The sequence below is a fragment of the Dermochelys coriacea genome, chromosome 1 (assembly GCF_009764565.3).
Source record: "Dermochelys coriacea isolate rDerCor1 chromosome 1, rDerCor1.pri.v4, whole genome shotgun sequence".
Classification (NCBI taxonomy): domain Eukaryota; kingdom Metazoa; phylum Chordata; order Testudines; family Dermochelyidae; genus Dermochelys; species Dermochelys coriacea.
Genome location: NC_050068.2, coordinates 80,586,388 through 80,600,295, shown reverse-complemented (window position 1 = coordinate 80,600,295; position 13,908 = coordinate 80,586,388). Strand labels below are relative to the sequence as shown.

At 38.8% G+C, this 13,908-nt stretch overlaps 1 protein-coding gene across 26 annotated transcripts in view; it reads left to right on the top strand.

Moving 5' to 3' along the window:
• Positions 1-13,908, top strand: part of MYCBP2 (MYC binding protein 2) — a 444,438-nt gene that overhangs the window by 385,720 nt on the left and 44,810 nt on the right. For all 26 annotated transcript variants that reach the window (XM_038370114.2, XM_043504638.1, XM_043504632.1 and 23 more), the window contains 8 exons: positions 865-1,109; positions 1,954-2,121; positions 3,296-3,453; positions 4,252-4,451; positions 5,092-5,241; positions 8,138-8,298; positions 9,430-9,586; positions 10,375-10,599. In XM_038370114.2, coding sequence (XP_038226042.1) covers positions 865-1,109; positions 1,954-2,121; positions 3,296-3,453; positions 4,252-4,451; positions 5,092-5,241; positions 8,138-8,298; positions 9,430-9,586; positions 10,375-10,599 — 1,464 coding nt within the window. The remainder of the gene's footprint in view (positions 1-864; positions 1,110-1,953; positions 2,122-3,295; positions 3,454-4,251; positions 4,452-5,091; positions 5,242-8,137; positions 8,299-9,429; positions 9,587-10,374; positions 10,600-13,908) is intronic.

Genomic DNA, 13,908 nt, shown 5'->3' with positions numbered 1-13,908 from the left:
GGAGTTCTGATAGCACAGATTTATCTCCCCATACAGCGATCAGATCCAATACCTCCCATTCGGTCCATGCTGGAGCTCTTTTGCAGTTCTGGGATTCCACAGTCACCTCTGCTAATGAGCTCTGCATGGTCACCTGTGCCACGCTGGCCAAACAGGAAATGAAATTCAAAAGTCCTTTGGACTTTTTGTGTCTACCTGGCTAGTGCATCTGAGTTGAGAGTGCTGTCGAGAGTGGTCACAAGGGAACACACTGGGATAGGTCCCGGAAGCCAATACCATTGAAATGTGTCCACACTACCCCAAATTTGACCCAGCGATGCCGATTTCAGCACTAATCCCCTCGTCAGGGAGGTGTACAGAAATAGATTTTAAGAGCCCTTTAAGTCAACAAAAATGGCTTCGTCGTATGGAGGGGTGCAGGGTTAAATCGCTCTAATGCTGCTAATTTCGATCTAAACTCGTAGTGTAGACCAGGGTTAAGTGGGTGCAAAATGGTTAACGCTGGAGACAGAAAGTGTGTGCGTGTGTGTCACATGGGAGTCTGGGTGGAATGATCAGGTCGTTAATTAACTGATTGAAACTGATCCAAATGAACAGAGGATGCAGCAAGACAACGAGCCCCCAGCTACTGAATAATCAACACCTAACAGCAGTCCCTGGGGAGAGCAGTCTCTGGGGGCCTTGGAGCAGCGTGCTGCTTAGGGCAGTCAGCACCCCCGCACACACTGGAGTAGGGGCCATGAATTTTTGTTTATTGCCTGTGACCTGTCCATGACTTTTACTAAAAAATACCCATGTCTAAATCTAATTCTTACTTATAATAAAATAATGATGTGAACATGTAACAACATTTTTGTATTCTAGGTTAAACAATACAGGAGAAAACCAATGCAAGTTAAGACTCCTCGTGCCTTGCCAACCATGGAAGCTCATCAAGTGATTAAAGCCAATGCTCTGTTCTTGCTGTCCCTGAGCAGTGCTGCTGAGCCCAGTATTTTGTGCTATCATCCTGCAAAATCATTCCAGTCGCAGCTTCCCAGTGTTAAAGAAGGAATTTCTGAGGACTTTCCCATTAAAATGCCATGCCTCTATCTGCAGACTTTAGCAAGGTAATGAAAGCTACTCAATCCATTTATTCATAATGTTTGAATAAAAATAAAAAGTGGATTTTATGTACTAAACTAAAACTTATATATAAAAATGTGCTGCTCTCTGGAAGCAGTCTCATGCTTCTTTATCATCTTGTCCCCTGACTTTCTCTCCATCTTCCATGGTATTTTCATATCTGTTTAGATTGCAGTTGCTCCAGGGATCAGAGCTACTGAATTTGGGAGGTACCCTAACACGCTTTTGGATGTTTGATTAATAATTCTTAAAACTTAAATTTCGGTGATTTAAGAACTTGGTAGCAGAACTCCATAATAAGACTCTCACATTATGACTTGAGCCTAATATACCTAGTCCCCTCAGACCTTCTCTCAATTCAGAGCATATAAGCATGTACCTCTTTGTATTTCCCAGTATATTTCAGTGTAGTATATAATGTTAATGAGCTCTAAAATGGTTCAGGATGAAATGAGGAAATTTGTTTCTACAATAAGTAACATCATCTTGAGTTTGCGAAACATTAGCAAATGGTAAACAAATCCACATCCGGATAGGCTATTCTTTAGCTCACTACTTCAGCACCATATTAACATTTACATTGCTTCAGTTCCTAAGGCCACAACCAGGTTAGGCTCAAATGCAGTAGATGTACAGACATGGTAAGTGACAATAATTGCTAGCTAATTGGACTGGAAAGGGTCGGTTGGTTTTGAAAACGCTCTTCTTTTTTTTTTTCTGGGTTTGTACAATGCCCAGCACAATGGGGTTCTGGTCCAGTAGGTTTCTTAAGCATTATGATAATACAAATCATCATCATCATTAGTTTAAATATCTACTTTAATGCAGGCATCATCATGAAAACTTTGTTGTCTATCAAGATGACAACCTCTTCCAAGATGAGATGAGATATCTGCGTTCAACTTCAGTACCTGCACCATACATATCAGTCACTCCTGATGCATGTCCTAATGTCTTTGAGGAACCAGAGAGTAACATGAAATCCATGCCACCAAGGTATGCCAGTGTAGTTCTTGATAACTGTTAGCTAACATACTAGCACAGCACAGTACTGAAGTGAACAAAAGGGTAATGGGAATTGTTGCTGCAATAGATAGCCAAAATACCAAGTCAGATCAAAGCTTGAATTATAGCCATAACTTGTATATGTTTTTGGCTTATAGGCTACCAGAAATCGTATTTGTGTACAGAAAGACAACAGTCTCTCAGATCTTTTCGATCACCAGCTCCAATTCTGTTCAAAACTTTAAACTAATTCAGACTATTTTATTTTAACACAGAATTGCTGCAAGTCTGAACTTTGGCACTAAAGCAATTAAAATGGAAACAAAATCTGGGATATTTCATATATCAGGAGGACATAATCAGCCAGAAAAATGTTATATATTTATTTCTATGTCATCGAACTTGACATATAAAAACAAATTTATTGAATGCCAATATTTAAACTTGACCACCTTCTGTAAAGATAACAAGGTGTCTGGTCAACAGATCTCAAATCTCTGCTCTACAGGATCATCTTGGTGTAGTCACCTTGCCCCTCTTGAGACTTGGGGCAATGGGGCTCTCTCACACCCTGTGGGTAGATTGGGAAGCGGGAGCTTTTCTGCAGACCATAATAAGTTCACATAAAGTAGGGAGTGAAACATTCCAGGGGCTTGGCAACAGCAGATCAGAACTGGCTGGGAAACATTATTTCCCCCACTAAACAAACTTTTAAATTTCATGTAGGAGGCCCATGGAGTTCATAAATCTGTGTTTACATCATACATTTGTTTATCTGAAACTCAGTCATCTGAATACTTTGGATGCCTCTCCTTGCCCCTCCCCCCCATGAGATACTTGGATAGTCAGGGTTTACCTTGTTACAACACAATTATATATTTTAAGAAATACAAGATACACGTACATGTTGAAAGAATTTGCAAGAATTTCTCTTTGGCCATACTGTGAGTTCATCTAGTTATTACTATTATGTTGCATAAGGTAAATTTTCATACATTGGTAGTATTGGCATTAACCAAATGTATGCTGCTTTCTAGTCTGCTTCATTTCCAGTCTTTAAAGTGTAGTTTTTTAATGATACTGTAGTTCTGAATTTTGTCTGAGTTATGTCATCACTGAAACGTAAAAAAAAAAAGTTTTTATGACCTCACTGATTTCTTTGAAGTTTGGAGACCAGTCCAATAACAGATACAGACTTGGCAAAGCGCACAGTCTTTCAAAGATCGTACTCAGTTGTTGCATCAGAATACGACAAACAGCACTCGATTTTACCTGCACGGGTTAAGGCCATTCCCAGACGAAGAGTCAACAGTGGAGACGCAGGTAAAAATAGACATCTTAAAGCAGAAAAAGTATTTCCACTTTTCTAAAATATCTATTTTTAGTTTAAAAAGAGTAAATGGAGTTTAAGGACAGATCATAGGATTACAGTTCCTTAGTGAAAGACTGTAGGGAAAAAAATTACCATTTGTGATAAATATATGTAATTAATAGAGCTGGGCAGACTTTTTTCAGTGAAAAGTCCCTTTTCCACATCAGCAAAGGGTGAAAGAAACCTCCTCCTTCTCAGTCTCTGGTTACTTTGTGAATCTAGTCCTCCTTTGCTTTTGAAATGAAAAATTCCGGGTCGGTCAAAATGAAATGTTTTGGTTTGACCCAGTTCAAAACTTTTTCGATTCACTGAAAAGCTTTCAAAATGTTGTTTTCGTTTCAATCTGAAATTAAACATTTTTTGATGCTTTGGAATTGACGGTGAACCAAAAAATCCATTATTCACCCAGTTCCAAATATTAATAGCTTGTCAAACATTAACCGCATGTAAGTTATGAGAAATATGCAGAGCTTTAAGAGTGGCTCAGGAATTAATTCAGGTCTGAAATGAATTCCTGGGAGTTTTCTGCTTGGTTTTAAAACTCAGGAGGTATTCTTGTGATTTTTAGTGTCTGCTTATCCTGAAGTGAAGCACAATTTTTTCACTTCAGAGATTGTATTATATTGTTCTACAAGGAAAAAATACTATTTTATAAATACTAGCAAACTAGTACTTTGATTTTTATAGCTGCAGAAAAACAATTACACAAAGAATCGAATATATATATTTATTTTTTATACTTTAAATAGAAGTGGGATCCTCTCTCCTAAGACATCCATCTCCTGAACTTTCTCGGTTAATCACCGCCCACAGCTCTCTTTCTAAAGGAGAGAGAAATTTCCAGTGGCCAGTCCTGGCATTTGTAATCCAGCACCATGATCTGGAAGGACTTGAAATAGCAATGAAACAAGCCTTACGGAAATCTGCTTGCCGAGTCTTTGCTATGGAGGTATGAACGCATTAATGGATCTAACTGTAATAAAAATGACACATCAGTTACTTGTCCTCCTTCCAGAGAAGTTTTGAAACAAATTTTTATATTAAATTAAATATTAATACAAAAAAGAGTGCTCTTTTACTAATCCCAAATTGAGACTTCCAGCAAGTTTTAAAACAAGTCTAAGTAGCCATAATACCTGCAAAATCAGAAATATAAAAATAGAAATGTTAACCGTAAATGTGCTAGTTTGGATGGTCAGCAGTGTTTCTTTAATCTTTAAATGTATCTAAGGGACTTTTTTTTTTTCAAGCTTTGTTTTAAACTGCTGTTTTATAACAGTCCTCATGATCTCGACGTGATCAGTTAGTGTGCGACAGTCTAGAGCACTGTAGAGTCGCCCCTCAGCTTGCTGCACACTGTCTGTCTGTACGAGCCGTCAGTGTGGTGTATTCCCTATGATATATTTACATCATTGTAAAAAATAGTTTATAGCTCATTAAAAGGGCTTGTGCAGCAGTGTTTTTGATAACTTTTCAAAATACTAGTGCCTTTCCTGTGAAATGTTTAAAATGAATCTTTGTTGAATTCTATATCCATATCTCCAACTTTCCTTACCTAAATTATAACTTTGTATCTACATTTGTTTTAGGCTTTTAATTGGCTTCTCTGTAATGTCATTCAAACAACTTCTCTTCATGATATTTTATGGCATTTTGTGGCTTCACTGACTCCTGCCCCTATGGAACCTGAGGAAGACGAGGATGAGGAGAACAAAGCAAATAAAGAAAATGCAGAGCAAGTATGTGAGATTTTTAACATGCTACTCATAAGTATATTACAGAAATTGTGGGTATGACTGCACAGGTAGTTGAAAAATATTTTCTGAATGTGTAAAAGTGAAAACAAACATTTAATCTTGTATGTTGTGTAACTTTTAGTGAAATACAAAATCTTAACTATGGAATGGGAAATTTTAGTTCACTTTTTTCAAGAACATATCTATGCAGTATTTATTTGTTTTTGTTGATCACCCTTAAATTTAAGTCGCTTTTCATGACTGCTGAATGATATTCTGCTGATCCATTGTAGTTTTTGTTTAATACATTGATTTGCACTTAAACTGTTTAAAACATTTTCTATAATAGAAAATGCTGTTTTTGACAAGTACAGTAACTGAAAACTATGCTTAGATTGCATACCAGAAAACTGAGGGAAATTTTCTCTAAGAAACTCCATTATTCTTAGGGCTTGTGTAAACCACAGGTTATGCTGGCATAATTTATATCGTTCAGTTATACCACCTCTCCTATAGAGGCAACTATTCTTTTTGCTATAATGAAGTAGTCTTGCAAAACTCTCCTCACCCACTTGACTGGGATGAGTAATTTTCTGGCAGGCGAGTAATTGGCAACGGTTTTTCAACTTTGTAGTTAAGTGTGTTCCAGGGTTTTTTGCAAAACTTGATAATGAAATTATTTTAAATTAAGCTAATATATGTGGCCTTGACTTGTATTTGAATTATATTTCTTCTCTTTAATGGTGTGATCATGTGATGAAAAACACTATTGTAATGTATACTCTTTTAAAGTAACAGATTTCAGGTAGTGTAAAGATCAGTGCAAATGGCCTCTACCAATAAATGGTGCTGTGTATCTCTTACTGTTAAGTTGTAGTCTTGTATATTACATTTCTGTATCTGATTTGGGAGTAAGAGGAAGTGCGGACCCTGGGGAGGTTGGGGGTGGGGGGGCAACTCTTGGAGGCTTAAAGATGCCTCTGCCAGGCCTACAGAGTGACAGAGAAGAACTGCTCCCTGTGATGGCTTGGAATAAAGTTGTGGTGAAGCCAGGTCATCATGCAGTAATGCCTATAAAGAGAAAGGACTGCTGCAGTGAACCTGAAGGAGGGTGTGAAGCTACAAATATCCAGTCAGGATTGCTGTTTAGCAGATCTCTGTATTGAGCTGGACCAAAGGGTGAGTTCTGGGTAAGAGCAGTTAATGTCACCGACTAGGAAGTGCAGCTAGTGAAAAATCAGACCTTGGAGACAGTATACAGTGTAGCTGATATCTAAAAACCTCTCATGGGGCAGAGATTAAAAGATGTAAAAGAGCTATGAGTTCTATTCATTCCCTCTGAATCATCTAGGTGCTGTTGAAAAAGAGGATACTGGGCTAGATGGCCATTGGTCTGACCCAGTATGACCATTTTTGTGTCAAATCTCTTTTTGCCCTAAATGATCTTTAAAAAATAACACAGATGTTTGTATCTTCTCAGATATTTTAAACTCATGCAAATCCTGTAAGTAGGTAACATTTTCAAAAGTGTGTCTGTGTGTGTATACATACATATTTATGTAAAGTATTAGTGGTCAATTTTGGGTGCTCTTCTTCAAAACTGAAAGTTTCTTCATCATCGGGCTGGCAAATAATATTTTTCTAGGGAGAACTGCCCTGTTTTATCATTTCCCATTTTGTTAATTTCTCTAAAAAAGAAGATCCTATACATCAACCTCTACTGACAGATCAATATTTGGTAATAAAAAATGTCAGCTATCCAGTAATCCTAAATATTTGTTTTCAAAATCTGTTGCACCAGATGTATTCAACAGGAAGGATAGGGAAAACTAGTGGATGTGTGAGCAGGGAAACGCAAGGGGGAAAGTGGGGTGTGTAGCAAATTGTGAGGCACAGGAGGGAATGGGAACATGCAGGGGGAATATGCGGGATGGAAAGTAGGGGGTAGATTAGGATGATGTGTTGAAGGGTTTGTAAAGAGGTACAAGAGGCAGGGGTGGTTTGGAAGACAAGGAGGGGAGAAATTGGGGTGTACACTCCAGCTGGTTTGTGCTACTCAGACGGTGTGGGGGGGGAAGCAGCTGTAAACACAGCTTAATGGACCAGTGGGCTTCCGCTTTTTACTGCTCCAGAGTGGCATAGAACAGCTGGTACATAATGATGAATTGGGCCATAATCTGTTTAATTTTTCAAATAAAATTAAGGTTGATATTTCATAATTTAAAATAATTAGAAATATCATGTGGTAACATTCTCTTTTCAGTTTCTTGTTCGTGTTCATGTATGAAATTTTTTATTTTAAAAAAAGCCTGGGAAATTTCCAGATAAAAACTACATTAAGTTGGTAAGAAGGTTAAGAATATGTTTCAGTAATTTTAAGATAAAATACATTTTAAAAATGTTGTAAAAAACCCAAGTTTTTTTAATAAACCCAGGAAATTCAGAGTTAAGTTTAAAAAAAAGAAATGAAGTATGGTAAGCTATAGCATTGCAGATTTAGGCACCCAAACAACCTTCACTCTGCTTGGTAGGGACACTGGGAGGATGGAAAGAAAAAATCTAATGGGACTTTAAAATATCAGTTTAAACTAATGCGGGATCACAAACTCTAAAATGCTTAATCATATGATCATTGCATGGTGTCAATCCTAATTGTGCATTTCCATATTTTAACCTCTTTAGATTTATTTTAATGTTAACTTTATCTGTCTTTCTGGCAGTTTATAACAATTCGTTAGGGAATAGTCACAACATCCCTGGGATATATTTTATTCTAAATTATTTATATAAACTCTCAAACTGAACTGTTTTAATGTTGTTTTTGTCTAACTATAAATATTTATTTTATGAAAGCCTCTTGTTAACAGAGCCAGTGTAAAATATCTCCTTTGAATCTTAGGAGAAAGACACAAGAGTATGTGAACATCCACTGTCAGATATAGTGATTGCTGGTGAAGCAGCTCATCCTTTGCCCCACACTTTCCATCGTCTGCTTCAGACCATCTCTGATCTTATGATGTCTCTCCCCAGTGGTAGTTCATTGCAACAAATGGCCCTAAGGTAGGTACAAAATGGGGGAAAACTCTGAAAGACCCAACACATCCAAGCATTGTAAACTAACTCATTAGAAGATTTTGCAATGTATTTTAGAAGTCTGAAGTGCCTGGTATGCTATTTTAAAAAGGAGAAAAATATATTCATTTAACCCTGGCATAAACAAGGGGTTTATAGAGAAAAATGTATTTGATTTTAAGTTTTGTACCATATCCATTACTTTTAGTCTAAAAATAATTAGATCACTGTGTTCTTTAATGTACATGCATAAGCCGTATATAGCTTAAATACCTTTCGTTTGAAAAATCTGTCATTTGGCTATTCCCCAAAATTTTCTGTGTTCTTCATTTTGCTATTATAGCTACCATAAAGGAATACATGGAATAATTATTATTGAACTCAACTCTCGTGTGACTATAATAAATATTTCTGCTTTAGACTTTTCGCAGTGCTAACGAGTATTTCTTCTTGCCTTCTTCAAAATGATACACAATATGTTTCTGATCCGATGTTTCCTTTCAAAACATTTATATAAGCTTAAATTTTTAAAATTATGCAATAATTAAAATAATGTACCGTATATACTCATTCATTAGCGCATTCTTTTATAAGCCAAGCCCCAAAGATGGATAGATAAAAATAGTAAAAACTGTATGACTCTTTCATAAGCCCACCCTATATTTCAGGGGTTGGCGAACTTTGGCTCCCGGCCCATCGGGGAAAGCCACTGGCGGGTTGGGACGTTTTGTTTACCTGGAGCATCTGCAGGCATGGAGCCGCTCAGTTCCCTGTGTCTGCAGTTTGCTGTTCCCAGCCAGTGGGAGCTGCGGGAGGCCACAGCTCCCTTTAGCTGGGAACAGCAAACTGTGGACACAGGCAGCTGAGAGGCTCTGTGCCTGCAGACCCTCCAGGTAAACAAAACAACAATGTATAGATATTCAATTCAATGATTTCATAGATTTTAAAATAATCAAATCATCATCATTTATAAGCCAACCCCCACTCTTTGATGCGTCGCTTTTTTAACCAAAAATATTTGGCTTATGAACGAGTATATATGGTAAATACTAATGGTGCTTGCAAGAGTGCATTAATATTGAAAACATCTTTTAATAAACTTATTTCTAATGTTTTCAGATGTTGGAGCCTCAAATTCAAACAGTCTGACCACCAGTTCCTGCATCAGAGCAATGTTTTTCATCATATTAACAACATTTTGTCCAAATCTGATGATGGAGATAGTGAGGAGAGCTTTAGTATCAGTATACAATCTGGCTTTGAAACCATGAGTCAGGCAAGTTTTATATCAGTAAATATCACATGTTGTAGATCAAAATGAATTAGTAGATAACCTTCAGCACTATAATCAAACTGTTTTAGTTTTCAGCAATTACACTTTTATTACGTATAAATGTATTAATAAAAACTGCCATTTATTTAAATATTTTATTTCAGTAAAAAATATCTATCATGATCAGGGGCTTTGTGGATGATATTCCAATTGTTATATTTAGATTTAAAAATTCAAATATTACCCCTCAACCTGAATCTCATTCAAATCGGTATTTTGGAGTAGTGACCATCCCTACTTTCTGTTGTTGGTTGCTAGGGTCTGGAGCAGGAGGGCCTTTTATGTTTGAATTTAAATTCATTCAAAAATTGCTTTTAAAACTCATGTTCTTTTTCCTACCTCCACTTATTCATGGTCCCTTCTTCCTCGCATTTCTTCTCTCTCCTTTTGTTCTTTTGAAGGCACACATTGCTACTTTTTAATGAGCACCTACAAAGGAAAGTGCAGTAAAGAGAGAGGCTGGGAATTGAGTAGGAGAAAATAAGCTGAGCATTGTTTCCAATTCTTAATACACTTTTTAGCAACTGAAACTGTTTTCCATGGTATTTCCTCTGGTGGCTGGAGCTCAGTAATCAAGGAGCTTTGCTCATGTAACTTACTCATTGTGCACAGGTTGCTTCTTTTAATTTAGAAAGTGTATTCATCTTAATAGGTATTCCTTTTAAAAGTGTGTTAGACATTTTTTTACTTGGGCTTCATTTCTGAGGTTTTGAATCATCTTTTTGATACAGGAATTGTGTATAGTAATTTGCCTAAAAGACCTAACCAGCATTGTTGACATCAAAACATCAAGCCGACCTGCCATGATTGGCAGTTTGACAGATGGGTCTACAGAAACCTTCTGGGAGTCAGGAGATGAAGATAAAAATAAAACTAAGAACATCACAATTAATTGTGTCAAAGGAATCAATGCTCGCTATGTGTCTGTTCATGTAGACAACTCCCGAGATCTTGGGGTAAGAAAAAAATTGTCTGTCTTTATTAAAAGTGCATAGCCAGGGCCTTGTGTATTATTCAGTCACAGATTTTATTACAGAGTCCTCCTCCCCACCACTTTTGCCATCCTGTTTGGTTCAGAATTCTACTCCAGAATCTAAATCTCATTTTGAGACATTAAGTTTCTAATTACTTTGGTTATGAAGAAAAGCTTCCAAACATAAACAGAATGTAAAGTAAGCCTCATTCTCAGTGGGTTGTTACCTTTGAAACCTAACGATTAGAATTTAAATATCCATATTATTAACTGTTTTCCTGCTGATTGTTTTTTGCAAAAACATCCACTTGGCGAGTTTGTTCCTATAATCCCAAATGGCATCCTTTGCCTCCCCAAGTACCAGAAGATCATGACTGTCTCCTGTCCTAGTGCCACAATTTCTACTTTTTCTCCTGAAAACTGACACATTATTTGTAACACACCGAATGTTTAAATTTAGGGGCTGTGTAAAATACATTGAACTTAATATAAAATTAAATGATACAAGGAATACTTCACTGATTTATTGAATTTAAAACCTCAACTTTTTAATACATCTGAAGCTGCTATGGTATAGAATCATAGAATATGAGGGTAGGAAGGGACCTCAGGAGGTCATCTAGTCCAACCTCCTGCTCAAAGCAGGACCAATCCCCAACCAAATCATCCCAGCCAGGGCTTTGTCAAGCCTGATCTTAACTTCTAAGGAAGGAGATTCCACCACCTCCCTAGGTAACGCACTCCAGTGCTTCACCACCCTCCTAGTGAAAAAGTTTTTCCTAATATCCAACCTAAACCTCCCGCACTGCAACCTGAGACTGTTGCTCCTCGTTCTGTCATCTCCTACCACTGAGAACAGGCTAGATCCATCCTCTTTGGAACCCCCTTTCAGGTAGTTGAAAGCAGCTATCAAATCCCCCCTCATTCTTCTCTTCCACAGACTAAACAATCCCAGTTCCCTCAGCCTCCCCTCATAAATCATGTGTTCCAGTCCCCTAATTGTTTTTGTTGCCCTCCGCTGGACACTTTCCAATTTTTTCACATCTTTCTTGTAGTGTGGGGCCCAAAACTGGACACACTACTCCAGATGAGGCCTCACCAATGTAGAATGGGGGGAACAATCACGTCCCTCGATCTGCTGGCAATGCCCTTACTTATACAGCCCAAAATGCCATTGGCCTTCTTGGCAATGAGGGCACGCTGCTGACTCATCCAGCTTCTCGTCCACTGTAACCCCTAGGTCCTTTTCTGCAGAATTGCTGCCTAGCCTTTCGGTCCCTAGTCTGTGGCGGTGCATGGGATTCTTCCGTCCTAAGTGCAGGACTCTGCACTTGTCCTTGTTGAACCTCATCAGATTCCTTTTGGCCCAATTCTCTAATTTGTCTAGGTCCCTCTCTCTCCTATCCCTACCCTCCAATGTAGCTACCTCTCCTCCCAGTTTAGAGTCATCTGCAAACTTGTTGAGGGTGCAATCCACGCCATCCTCCACATCATTAATGGGGATATTGAACAAAACCGGCCCCAGAACCAACCCTTGTGGCACTCCACTTGATACCAGCTGCCAACTAGACATGGAGCCATTGATCACTACTCGTTGAGCCCAACAATCTAGCCAGCTTTCTCTCCACCTTATAGTCCATTCATCCAGCCCATAATTCTTTAACTTGCTGGCAAGAATACTGTGGGAGACCGGGTCAAAAGCTTTGCTAAAGTCAAGGAATAACATGTCCACTGCTTTCCCCTCATCCACAGCCAGTTATCTCATCATAGAAGACAATAGATTAGTCAGGCATGACTTGCCCTTGGTGAATCCATGCTGACTGTTCCTGATCACTTTCCTCTAAGTGCTTCAGAATTGATTCCTTGAGGACCTGCTTCATGATTTTTTCCAAGGACTGAGGTGAGGCTGACTGGCCTGTAGTTCCCCAGATCCTCCTCCTTCCCTTTTTTTAAAGATGGGCACTACATTAGCCTTTTTCCAGATGTCCAGGACCTTCCCCAATCATCATGAGTTTTCAAAGATAATGGCCAATGGCTCTGCAATCACATCCGCCAACTCCTTTAGCACTCTCGCATGCAGCACATCCGGCCCCATGGACCTGTGTTTGTCCCTCTTTTTTCTAAATAGTCCCGAACCACTTCTTTCTCCATAGAAGGCTGGTCACCTCCTCCCCATGCTGTGCTGCCCAGTGCAGTAGTCTGGGAGCTGACCTTGTTCATGAAAACAGAGCATTGAGCAAAAAAAGCATTGAGTACATTAGCTTTTTCCACATCCTCTGTCACTAGGTCACCTCCCTCATTCAGTAAGGGGCCCACACTTTCCTTGACTTTCTTCTTGTTGCTAATGTACCTGAAGAACCCATTCTTGTTACTCTTAACATCTCTTGCTGGCTGCAATTCCAAGTGTGATTTGGCCTTCCTGATTTCACTCCTGCATGCCTGAGCAATATTTTTATATTCCTCCCTGATCATTTGTCCAATCTTCCACTTCTTGTAAGCTTCTTTTTGTGTTTAAGATCAGCAATGATTTCATTGTTAAGTCAAGCTGGTCGCCTACCATATTTACTATTCTTTCTACACATCAGGATGGTTTGTCCCTGTAACCTCAATAAGGATTCTTTAAAATACAGCCAGCTCTCATGAACTCCTTTCCCTCTCATGTTGTTCTCTCAGGGGATCCTGCCCATTAGTTCCCTGAGGGAGTCAGTCTGCTTTTCTGAAGTCCAGGGTCCGTATTCTGCTGCTCTCCTTTCTTCCTTGTGTCAGGATCCTGAACTCAACCTCTCATTGTCACTGCCTCCCAGGTTCCCATCCACTTTTGCTACCCCTACTAATTCTTCCTGGTTTGTGATCAGCAGGTCAAGAAGAGCTCTGCCCCTAGTTAGTTCCTCCAGCACTTGCACCAGGAAATTGTCTCCTATACTTTCCAAAAATTTCCTGGATTGTCTGTGCACCTCTGTATTGCTCTCCCAGCAGATATCAGGGTGATTGAAGTCTCCCATGAGAACCAGGGACTGCAATCTAGTAACTTCCGTTAGTTGCCGGATGAAAGCCTCGTCCACCTCATCCCCCTAGTCCGGTAGCCTATAGCAGATTGCCACCACAACATCACCCTTGTTGCTCACACTTCTAAACTTAATCCAGAGACTCTCAGGTTTTTCCACAGTTTCATACTGGAGCTCTGAACAGTCATACTGCTCCCTTACATACAATGCCATTCCCCCACCTTTTCTGCCCTGCCTGTCTTTCCTGAATAGTTAATATCCATCCATGACAGTACTCCAGTCATGTG